At 41.4% G+C, this 13,013-nt stretch overlaps 1 protein-coding gene across 1 annotated transcript in view; it reads right to left on the bottom strand.

The window, feature by feature from the left end:
- CCDC93 (coiled-coil domain containing 93) overlaps positions 1-13,013 on the bottom strand; it is a 108,439-nt gene that overhangs the window by 74,177 nt on the left and 21,249 nt on the right. Inside the window, exon 7 of the mRNA XM_024224507.3 lies at positions 5,607-5,707. Within this exon, the coding sequence (XP_024080275.1) occupies positions 5,607-5,707 (101 nt within the window). The remainder of the gene's footprint in view (positions 1-5,606; positions 5,708-13,013) is intronic.

Here is a 13,013-nt window from a genome sequence, read left to right as displayed (position 1 = left end):
ATCCTCCTCTTCTGGATGAAGTTATTTATATCAGTTTAAAGGTGCTTTATACAGGCATAGCTATTCCCATATGGGAAGGGGAATTAGCTATAAAAGTCATCTACATAATTGCATCCACACCAGGGGTTATACCAGTATAACTACTTCAGCAATAAATATAGAAATAAATCACACTCCTAACAGGTACAGTTACACTGGTACAAAACTTATGCATATACCATGCCTTATAGCAGTGGTCCCCAACGCGATGCCCACGGGCGCCATGGCACCCGCTGGGGCATTTATGTGCACCCGCCTAGTGCCCGGCAGGGGAGAGAAGCCGCGGCCCCACCCCCGACGGGGACAGAGAACTCAGGCTGCAGGCGCAGTGTTCTCTGTTCCCGGCAGGTGCGGGGCCCGCCTAGTGCCCAGCGGGGGAGAGAAGCTGGGGCCCCGCGTCTGCTGGGGACAGAGTACTCTGGGGCTACGGGCGCCGGTGTTCTCTGTCCTCGCGGCTTCTCTCTGGATTCATATATTATGTAATATTAAATACACCTCTACCTCGATATAACGCTGTCCTCAGGAGCCAAAAAATCTTACCATGTTATAGGTGAAATCGCGTTATATTGAACTTGCTTTGATCCACCGGAGTGCGCAGCCCCGCCCCCCCGGAGCACTGCTTTACCGCATTATATCCGAATTCGTGTTATATCGGGTCGCGTTATATCGAGGTAGCAGTGTATGATGTTCTTCGTATTATTTAAATGTACAAATACAAAATAAGCTTTGAAAAATTGTTGGCGCCCGCCACACTCTTCTGAAAACATGAATGTGCTACTGGCCACAAAAAGGTTGGGGATCACTACCTTATAGAATATACTGTACTACAAACGGATGTATTAGAACCTTTGCCCCCAAATTAATTTGTGATATGTAAATAAGGGGTGGTGATATAAGCACTGAGCCAAACCCCACAGAACTCAACAGAAAGATTTCACTGGGCTTCGGATTAGGGTTTTGGCCAACCTATGAGCTTTAAACACAGAAAGACTAGCAGAAGAAAAGACAAGTGAGAATATGGCAGCAGATATTCAGTGTCTATAGCCATATTATGCCACATGCCATAACTGTATATAGTAATGCCCATCTGTTTCTCCAGGCATTTGGAAGGAATGGAGTTGAAGGCTAAATGGGCATTATAATTACTATGTCTGCAGTGAAGGAGTCTTAGGGCTAGTCTACATGATAGATGTAGTCCTGTTTCAAACAGGATTATATTAACATGTACTAAGGAACTTTTAGTGTGCATCAGCAGGGTCCACATGGGCCACTTAGTGTGCAAGATGCTGATGTGAACTAGAATTTACACCCAAATTACTTTGGACTAAGGTATTGTGTAGAGACGGCCTGATTCAATTACTTTACTATGTCTGATATGTATTTGTTGAAATGGGATCAATGGTCCATTCCAATACTATTATGGCAGTTAAAACATTTAAGGTTACCACTTACACCTTTGTGGAATGTGCCTCATTCTTAAGTACAGCTGCTTATTTTATTTTAATTTACATCATCCTACATTATACCTAATAATACCAGTCTAAACTTTAATGTTTGCCCCTTTGCTAGCACTTAAGCTTTTGTAGTCATCCTTAGTCTATTAAACTTTGATTTCTGCTTCCCATTTTCCTCAACAACTTTTACTATATATTTAATCTTTCTCCTCTCTCTGATTACCACCACTTTTGGCTGGCAGGTTCAATGCAGACCTATGATCACACAAACTTTTTCTTCTCTGATCAAATGCAATGCAGTTTACGCCAGAGTTTCAGATCTCTTCTGTAATCATAATTCTGTACATATCACATGTTCATTTGTTGCTTATTGTGCCGTATCAAAAATGGTTCTCTCCAGTCAGGAGTCCCATAACATATTCCTGTTGTTATAATATGTTATGCAAGATATCCATACTTAATCCACTACAATTCTGCAATATTCCTAGTTTTCTCCAAGTTCCCTTCACTGTTTATAAATCAGCCTAAATTTCCTCAGTTCCTAACAGCATGCTACACATACTGTAATAATTAAGGGGCTAATATCAGCGCAAACGATCAATCTAACAAATTTCCAGTCATGCCCACTACCCTGCAAACTGCATGCCTCTAGTCTCCTTTAATTTCCTACTGAAGCTCCTTAACAAACCTTGTATTTTAAGCATATTTTGTTTCATGAGTTCTCATTAATTCATGACTGAATCTAACAAAAACCTCATTTCCACTACAAGACCTTTTAATCCTTCAATGCCTGTCCATCCCTATTTTTATTTGCTCTCTCTGTACTTGCCCTTTCCTCTAAAGTCCTAGTTTAAACCTCCTTATGCTGCAGCTTTATCTGTTCTTTCCACCAGTTTGGTTCCTCTTTCCTCAGGTGCAGAGGAAACGTGCCTCCAAATGTTCTGCAACATTTAAGCCAAAATCATTACTGATGATCCACAAGATGAAAATTTCCTTGGTTTTACTCCATCTTTCAAGCTGCCCATTCAGATTCTTAAATGTAGTGGGCCTGGAAGAGCACCAAAACCTTCCTATGGGGGAAAAAAAAATCTACCCAGAATTTTATGTTCCTGAAATTTTTACTCTCGCCTGCTGGGGTCCAATCTGCTGATCTAAATCAGAACTATCTCAGGATTTAAATGGGCAGTCCTACCAACACGGGGGAGGGGAAGAATCTACTAGCACACAAGTCAAAATCATTCCCAGCAGAGTGCCACCAACCAGTGCAGAAACTAGTATTTCATTAAAAAAAAAAAAAATCTATCTTAGATCATTGCAAAGAATATTTTCCAACAGTAAATTGTTGAGTGTAGCAGAGACAGATGTTTAATGGAATGCAATGGAGTCACTCCCAACTGTAACATTATATTTTTCTTTATAAAAGTAAAAACGTAACCATTTCATAATGAATTTTAAGTCACAAGTAATTAAAAACTAATTCTAATTAATTCCACCCAAAAACTAAACAAAAAAATTGCCCTTTTAAAATACAAAGTTTTCCAAATGAACAAAAACTTCAGGGAGAAGCCAGCAATTTTATTCATTCAAGAAGGTATTTTTAAAAATGGTAGATTCATGGGAATATTTCAATTAGGAATGGGCAAAATTCTGCAGTCTTTGGACAAACTCCCACTGACTTGTTGTTTCAAAGCATATTGCAAGATTTCTCAACACGGTAGCTAAGGAACATTTACTCATTTTCCGTCACAAATGTGCAGCTGTGTCATTTCAAGATTATGGCGCACAGTTTTTGTAAATGTTAGATTCGTTACAGAATTATTAGCTACTGTATACAGGAACTCCTCACTTAACATTGTAGTTATGTTCCTGAAAAATGCGACTTTAAGCAAAACTATATTAAGTGAATCCAATTTCCCCATAAGAATTAATGTAAATGAGGGGGTTAGGTATCCAGGGAAATTTTTTTCACCAGACAAAAAACTATATAAACACACAGTATAAGTTTTAAACAAACAATTTAATACAGGTACACAGTGATGATGATTGTGAAGCTTCGTTGAGGTGGAGGAGTCAGAGGGTGGGATATTTCCCAGGGAATGCCTTACTGCTAAATGAACTAGCAATTGACTGAGCCCTCAAGAGTTAAACTCTCACAACACTCTACAAGGCAGCAGGAAAGGAGGGAGGGCAGACAGAGACACACCCTGTGTGTGAGAGAGAAAATGCGCATTTCCCCTTTAAGTAGCTGATCCCAGGCTTAAGTACACTGCCTTGTTAATTAAATCAGCTTGCTGAGACCTGAGACAGCAGCTACTGCCTAGAAGCTCTCTCCCTTCATCGTGTGTTCCCCCTGCTCTATGGAAGATGGGGTAAGTGGGGTGCAGGAGCAGGGGGGAGGGGGAGACACCCTAACATTAGCCCCCCTCTTCCCCCAGTACAGCAAGCAGGAGTCTATGGGAGCAGCTGCAAGGCAGAAGGCAGGAGCAGCACATGGCAGTGCGGGGAGGGACAGCTGCTGCACAGGGAACTTAGGGGAGTGGGGAGCTGATAGGGGGGCTGCTGGTCCACCCTGGTTCCAACCACCCACCAGCTAGCTGCAACGGGCTGCTCTTCCTGCAAGCAGTGGACAAAACAGGTGGCTGCCAAAGACATTAGAAGGAAGCATTTCACAACTTTAAACGAGCATGTTCCCTAATTGATCAGCAACTTAACATCGAAACAACGTTAACCGGGACGACTTTAAGTGAGGAGTTCCTGTATACAACAGGCATCTTATTTCTTGAAGCACTAGAGATTGTGATGATAGAGTAGTGTTCTGAACAGATCCAGAGATCCCATTAGAACTACTTACACTCAATGGCAAATACACTTATTTTTCCGCGCCAATCTGCTAATATTTAAAATATCTATTTTGAAATCCATTGAAAAATAATGTTCTTTGGTTAGCTTATGTATAGCATTCAAAGGTGCAAGCATGTGTGCTGAGTGAAAGGAGAGTCTTTTCTCATTCATATTTGCATTCCAAATATACCTCAATAGTTCTGTTAAGAACATACTGCAGATTTTATTCCACTCTTATCGTCAATGGGCAGGAAAGAAAATGTTAGTTAGTCCATGCTGCCATCGCCAAATACACAGAGAATGAGAGGAAATGTTATAAAGCATGCTCCAACTCAGGGCACCATTGCTGCCTTAAAATAAAAGTCAAAAGGAACAAAAAGGAAAATACTCACAGTAAAGAGTCAGTAAATCTAAAGTGGGGAGGAGGGATGAAAAAAAGATAAAAAAGGAAGGAAAAAAAAAAGATATAAAACTCAACACTAGCTGAAGAACTTAGAAAGAGATCACAGTGGAAAAGTCATCTAGTAAGGGAGGCTTAAGTATTACTAAGCTAAGAAAAAGAAAATATTAGAAATAGAAGTTGGAAACAAAGTATATTAGTAACTCCAGTTCCTTCTTCCCAAATACTGAACACGTTTTCCCCCATTTATCTCATAAGAAACTGGAAAGATTTCAAAAGGCAACAGATATTTGCAAATATTTAATTTCAATTAGCTGTGTCTCTTCATCTGGAAGTTCGTTCGCATAACACAGGCAGCATCAATGCTATAGCCACAATTCAGTCTCCTGAGGTATTAACCACATCCTCACCATTTCAAAACAAAACGATAACCCCACTGCACTTCAATCCCCTTTCTTTCAGACTTCCAGAAATCACTTCCTGAAAGGCAACATTGGTTAAAGATCACAGCTGAAAGTCTCAACCCAGTTAGAAGTGTCAGGAATCTAGACCAATTTTTTTTACGTGCAGAGATCAACCATGTACAATAAACTATCATTATTTATATGGTAGTGGTGCTAACAGACCTCACTCAGGGACTGAATCTCCACTGTGTTAGGCACTGTACATATCAACAAGACAGCCCTTGCTCCAAAGTGTTTATAGTTTAAGTAAACTTAAAATGTGAAATCCAACATCTCTTTAAACCGGAGCAGTCTGCATGAAAATAAAAGGGTTCCAAACAAAAACCTAGGTTGCTAGGCTTATACAATATAAAGCATTTGAACCACATCAGGATAAGTGAACAGTTAACACTGATGAGACCCACTTACCTGCCATATTCCAAAAGTGTGGCGTGAACCTTAGACTCCTCATCTAGCAGCTCTTCTGCTCCATCCTGACGTTTGTATTTTCTCTGGGGTTTATAAACCTCCTGCAAGATAGTAAATGAATTCAGAAACTGTCAAGAACTTCTCCTAAATAAATGGTTTTATTTTCTAAATGGATAATGACCAATCCCACGTTCAACAGCCCACCTCCTCCATCCACGCTGCTTTGAATTTTGTTTCCGCAGTTAGGTTTGTACACTCTGACCAAGTTAGACCTAAAAGGCTTTGTAGAGCACCTCTTTTCTTTCTCCCTCTTCTTTTTTCTAATATTACACATGAATATTTCACAAAAGGCATAATTTATTCAATTTGCCATTTTTAAGCCATTTTAAGCAATTTGGCCATTTGAAAAGATGGCCAAAACCAACAAAACAGATGCCTCTTTAAATGAAAAAATCTATAATTAAACAGACAGCTTTAGTGACTGGGAATTATGTCTTAATTGGATAATTAAATTTAATTACTATCTACTTAATTACTGCTCCTTTAGCCAGTCACACAGGAGGGGAAAACAGATTCTATTATATTTTAAGGGGAAAAGCATGCAGGAAAAAAAATTCCCAGCATTCTATCAACCAAAATTAATCAATGCCATATTGTAGCTAAGTTAAAGAATGTTCAATACAATTAAATACTAGTTGGAGAGAAGTGCAGTAAATACAGTAGAATCTCAGAGTTACAAACAACAGAGTTATGAACTGACCAGTCAACCACACACCTCATTTGGAACCTGAAGTATGCAATCAGCAGCAGCAGAGACAAATAAAAGCAAATACTGTACAGTACAGCACTGTGTTAAACTACTAAAAAAATAAAGGGAAAGTTTAAAAAAGATTTAACGAGGAAAGGAAACGGTTTCTGTGCTTGTTTAATATAAATTAATAGGGTTAAAAGCAGCATTTTTCTTCTGCATGGTAAAGTTTCAAAGCTGTATTAAGTCAACGTTCAGTTGTAAACGTTTGAAAGAAACGTAACGTTTTGTTCAGAGTTACGAACAACCTCCATTCCCAAGGTGTCCGTAACTGAGGTTCTACTGGACCATGCAGGATCACTAAGGCCACATCTATAAAGTTCTGTAGCAGTGTAACTATTGGGTGGGGTGATTTTTTTAAATGATATTGTTATACCTGTACAACCCCTAGCATGGATGTAGTTATGCCAATATGAAGATGCCTTATACCAGAATAGCTTATTCTCCTTCCCGTGTGGGAACAGCTATACCGGTATAAGTACAAATATACTACACTGTGGGGCTATACCACTTAAACTATATTCGTATAATGAAGCAGTACAACTTTTATGTATAACAAAGACTTAAGAGTACTTCAGGGAAGTAACAAAAGAACTACTGGATCCAGGATATGAAGCACTTTTAATGGGGTTATTTTTGTCATTTGTTTGGTGCGAGGGAGAGGCAAATACATGAGACATTCTGTAATTGGAACAATAGTTTTTAAAAAGTGATTTATAAAAGGATAAATCTCTATAAAACATTAAAAATGAAGATCCACAAATACTACTGGCAGTGAAAATACTGGAAAAACAGATCAAAAGATGTGTTGTCAACTCTTCTGATTTTACTGCCAAGATTGTAACGTTTGGTGTTTTTCTTAAAGCCCCAGCTATCAGAGTCAGTTGACTAAGTGCGAGTCAGCTCTCTTTCTCTCAAAAATGCACATTTCTAGCCCTAGCCCTCATGGTTACAGAGAAACTTGAAAACATGAACCTTAAAGGTTCCAAGACCAGAAAGGTATTACCCCACCCCATTTTTTAAAAATGTCACAAATTTTAAGCCAATCTCATGTTTTGGAGGGGCTTGATTCATGATGTTTGAATGCTTGGGGCTGGTAATGCAACAAAACGTTAAACACAGGGAAAAGCAAGCCTAGTATTTTTCATACTTAACCAATATCAGGAAAACTAGTGGACATGGCATTTTATCACGTGGGATGATAGTTTCAAAGATTTTAGAAAGCCAGAAGAGACGATAGTGATCTTCTAGTCTGACCTCCAGTGTAACACAGACCAAGATTTTCACCCAGCAACTCTTGCATCAAGCCCATAACTTCTTGATAAAGTAAAACACATCTTTAGAAATTCTGATTTATAAAGACTTCAAGTGAGCAAGAATCAACCAAGTCTCTTAGTAAGTTGCCAATTGCTCTCACTTTTATCTACCTTATTTCTAGTCTGCATTTGTCTAGCTTCTCCTTCCAGCCACTGGATCTGGACTTTAAGAGCTTTCTACTATCAGATGTCTCCCTGTCTAGACCTATGCTAAGGAATGGAATTCTTCATAGCAATTACAGCATGCACAGATACACCATAAATGTTAGTCTTAGCATCAGATAATTGTGTAGATGAACGTAAAACTACTTACTGAGAATCTCAATTCACAGCACATTCATCTTTCATCAGTAGCAGCTCTAGTTCCAGTCACTATTACTAATTCTTAATATTCCCTTTGCCAGCCTTCAGTCCTGGCCAGAACCATAAATTTCATTTCATACTCCCCTGGAGTACAGCAGGTAGGTCTTTAGTCCACAGTTTTAATACGGCACTCATGTTCTTAAAGTTTGCAGGATTGGGGCCATAGAATCTTGAAAACTGGCCTAATTCAAGTGTCGTGTAAGTAGGTGCCACTTCACTGACTTCCACTGACAGACCAACACTCATTTGCGTCAATCTGAATTTGACTCAACATGTCTATGCCTGCTACTTTTCTGCCCTTCTCCTTATGCCCAATTAGGGTTACCATATTTCAGCAAGCAAAAAAGAAGACAGGAGGAGCCCCACCCCCGTCCTGCCCTAGCCCCGCCCCTGCCCATCCCACTTCCCGCCCCCCTCAGAACTCCCAACCTTCCCCCCGCTCCTTGTCCCCTGACTGCCCCCTCCTGGGACCCTGCCCCTAACTGCCCCCCAGGACTCCACCCCCTAACTAAGCCTCCCTGCCTCTTGTCCCCTGACTGCCCCCTCCTGAGACCCTCCCCCCATCCTAACTTGCCCCCTAGGACCCAACCCCCTACCTGTACCCTGACTGCCCCAACCCTTATCCACACCCCCACCCCCAGACAGACCCCCTGGGACTCCCACGCCCCATCCAACCACTCCCCAACCCCAGAAAGCCCCCCCCCCCGAACTCCCGCCCCGTCTCTTGACTGCCCCCTCCAGAACCTTTCTGCCCCTTCTCCGTCCCTCTGGCCCCCTTACCCTGCCGCTCGTCCCGGCACGCTGGGCAGCAGTGGAGGAGGAGCGGGGGAGGAGCTCCAGACTGCCGGAGGCGATCTGCGAATGCAGGGAGAGGAGAGGAGGAGGGGCTCTCTCTGGCTGTCAGAGCCCCATGTAAGTGGCACCATCCGGCCGGCTGCCCCGTTAGCCGCACGCGCTCTGCATGGGGGGGGGGGGGGCGCAGAGTCCGGACATTTACAAACTCCCCCCGGACGCTATTTTTAGCTCAAAAAGCCGGACATGTCCGGGGGAATCCGGACGAATGGTAACCCTATGCCCAATGCTAAGTTTCCCTCACCTTTTTCCCTTAAGCACAAGCCAACACACTGTTTACATCATTGTCTGTCATCAATGGAGGCAGCACAGTAATGGGATTAGGGTTTGTTAACTAATTTGACCCAAGTGTCCATCTTGCAGAGGGCTTTGCCCCAGCAAAGAATATCAGTATGTATAAAACACAGTTGTTACCAGCACTTAAAGTTTCTTGACAGACAAATGGGTATGTTATAAACTAGATGCTATTGCACTCTGGAGCAAGTTTTCAAGCAAGTCTAGTTTGGGGCTCAAACTATTTGATAGGGTCCCTTTAAGACTGCTACTGTCTAAAACAAATAACTCAGGTCAGCTGAGGCCTGGTAAAATGATTAATCCTGGAGTGACCATACTGCCTAGGAAAGAGAGTAAGTGTGTAGGAGGGAGAAATGAGTAACCACTGTTCAGCTGTTACAGCAAGAAATGAAGAGGATCTGGGATTCAAATACATAGGCAGACTTGGGCTGAGCCAGTTGTGCATTGTGCAGCCTCAAACAAGTCACTTGATCTCACACACAACTATTGGGGTAAGAGCAGATGCACAATGAAAACCAGACTCTGTTCTGTAAGCTGAGTTCTAAAGAAACACATTGCAAAAAACAGACCCAAAGAACAAACTAGAAGAAAACAGGGAGTTCCCACTCCCCACCCAGATTATAAAGTGGCTTGTGGTATAAGAGAACACAGGGGGCCAGATTCTGGCTCAGTTACACCAGTGTAAATCCGGCATAACTCAAAGCCAATGGACCTATTCCAAATTTACTCCTGTGTAACAGAGAGCAAAGTTTGTCCCAGTAAGTGAAAGACAATGACAGGAGCTATACGTTACTGCTATCAACCCCCTTTAAACAGTTATTTAATATACAGTCACAGCGCCACATTTTGGTGGATTACTGTATAGAAATCCCACATCCCTTAACCCAAACAGTTTACAATTTATGAACTGGAAGGACATAAGCAGTAATGTATGCATGGTATTTTAAGAAGTGCTATGTAAATGAAGTAATATACATTCCGGATAATTTGCAATCGCAAAACTGCATATTTGTGCTGTTACAACAGTTGGAAGGCACTATGACCAAAACAGGGCATTAGCAAACTAAGTCAAACTAAGCAACATTCCCTCCTTTCTTAAGGCTTGGCTACACTTGCGAGTTACAGCGCAATAAAGGAGCCCCGGGCGCCCTAGCTCACTACCCATCCACACTGGCAAGGCATGTAAAGCGCTCTGACTCCGCGGCTACAGCGCTGCTGGTACTCCATCTCAGCGAGTGAAATAATGCCACAGCGCCAGCGTGGATGAGGTGTTGTATTACTGTGCTCTGTATTTAATAATCCCCTTAAGTCAAGTGGCCACTCTTGCCATTGTTTTGTAATCACTGCAGGAATGCAGATATACCCTTTGAAAGCTCCATTTCTGACAGCCGGAATGCTTATCTGCTCCGAGACAAAGCAACCATTACTGTGGAATGCTGCATGTGTGAGAGAGAGACGGGGGGGGGGGGGGCTGTTGCTGCCTGAACTTCAAAAACAGCTGCCGGACATGCTCTCAGCCCCCAAAAACCCACTCTCTCTCCCCCCACATACACACAACACACTCCACCCCACCCCCACCTCATTTGAAAAGCACGTTGCAGCCACTTGCATGCTGGGATAGCTACCACAATGCACTGCTCTCTGTGGCCATTGCAAGAGCTGCTAATGTGGCCACGCCAGTGCGCTTCCAGCTGTCAGTGTGGAAAGATTGTAGCGCTTTCCCTACTGCGCTCTACGAAGGCTGGTTTAACTCAAAGCGCTCTAAATCTGCAAGTGTAGCCATGCCCATAATCTTCTAGAGATGCAGGAGCAGACCTTGACACTTTGAATATAAGAAAAAAAAAAATCAGCCTGCCACAAAGGGCTCAGTTTAACTGTTCTGGTTGTCTAGAAAAGTGTGTCTTTTCAGAGTTGGCTCTATTCAAGGAAATGCAGTTGAAGCCGATCTCACCTAACCTGGGTTTCTGAAATGTGGAGATTTTTCACAGGAACCAACAGGAACTGCAGAGGTGCAAATGGAAGCTTGCAGAGTCTTGAGAATCTCCATTATAACAAGTTACCTCCTATAGGAGTAGGCTGTACGCACTTCAGCTGCTACAAACTAATCTTGGTTTCGAATGCACTCAAATCTAACCTGATACCATGAATTGCATTTAGTCTCTAAAATGGGGAAACCTCAAGCAGCACTTTGCAAGCCAAACTGGCTTAACTCCATGGCACTGTTTATGAGAAACTCACTCACACACACACACAAAATCAAACCCTCTGAAAAATATCTTTCAGAATTAGGTGAGGTAACAAAAATCCTTTTTTTAAACGCAATCTAGTGCTATGATCTAGTCCTTAATCCTAATACACTATTCAGTTTTGCCAGCATATTTACAAGATCTAGAAGTAATCTCCATACTTTCCAAATCTGTCAGGTCAGACATAAAACCAAAGCCCTGGAACATTTCCAGTAACTAAAGAACCCATGTCTCTTTTTATTAATACAGGGAAGGTATCCCAGTGCCCTGGCCAATTTCATTTCTGGCAGCTCTGTTTTGCCTCCCCTATGCAGTATCAATTGGATACAGCACTCTTCATGACATGCTGTCCTAAATGGTTGTTTTACATCACTTGTGCTCTGTTCAACAACTACTGCTTTTCACACCACAGGAGGCTGCATTTCAGTAAGGGATAATGGGAGCCCTGTGTAGAGCACATATAGCCTTTTTTCAACTTGTAAAGCATTTCTGCATCTGCTAAGATCAAAAGTACGTTTTTAAAAGGAAGAAACCACACCAAATTTAACATCTAGCAGCTTCTGAATTACATCATATTAAGAGCAGGGTGGATAAAAATCAATTATTTTTTTTAAATCGGAATTTTTTTTATTTAAATCCAATTTTTTTATAAAATGCTTTTTGAGGAAAAACCTATCTAAAGATAGTTTTAATTAAGATACATTATAGCTCAAAGATCTCTCATCATGGAATAGGGATTATACATTTTAATTCTATAGTATGAGACAATATATCCATGTAATGTTTAAGAAAGTTTTGTAAATGAGTTCCAATAGTTCATGGATTAGGGACCCAATTTTATGAGGTTCCAGGGGCTTCTACAGATTATTTAGGTTAATCTTTCTATCTACCCAATGGGACTCAGTGCTCAGTCTAGAAGATACCATCAGAGATGCTTAGTTTTGCAGTTCTCAAATTGTGGATTTGTCTCTCCAGAGATAACATGCTTGTTAACCGCAAAAATGTTTTTAAATAAATAATATATAGAGGTGAAAAATAACAGACCTCAACCCTATTGTCCCTCTGCAAATTTGTGTACACAGAGTCAATCCCTTACCTCTCTCTAAAAGTGAAAAATTTCAAAAAGTTCAATGAATAGAAGAATAGATCTGGACAAGAAGAAGAAGTCTGGAGATAAATGTGAGAAGGGAGGGACAGGCAGTAGAAACAAAAGCAGCATATTCCAGAAGTCTTGAGGTCTTTCTGAGTATAGCCTTCATTGATCTGAGATCATACCATTCTCTCACTGGGGGGAAAATCTATAATGGCAGCAGGCTGTAAGAGGCCCAGTTTGGGAATATTTTAATGAAGTTCCTCTACCTGTGGGTAAGACAGGCATGTGTGCAAAATGCAAACAATGCAACAAAGAAATGCAACGCCTGGTTGCCCGAATGAAACAACATCATGAGAAGTGTTCCTTCTCAGGAAGAAGCTGCGTTGAAGATGATGAAAGGAACATGTCTGAACATGCAGGATTTTCAGGTTGGTT

The sequence above is a fragment of the Terrapene carolina genome, unplaced genomic scaffold (assembly GCF_002925995.2).
Source record: "Terrapene carolina triunguis isolate 2854851 unplaced genomic scaffold, T_m_triunguis-2.0 Scaffold62, whole genome shotgun sequence".
Lineage (NCBI taxonomy): Eukaryota > Metazoa > Chordata > Testudines > Emydidae > Terrapene > Terrapene triunguis.
Note: the sequence above shows the minus strand (reverse complement) of the source record. Positions and strands in the feature narration are given on the sequence as shown.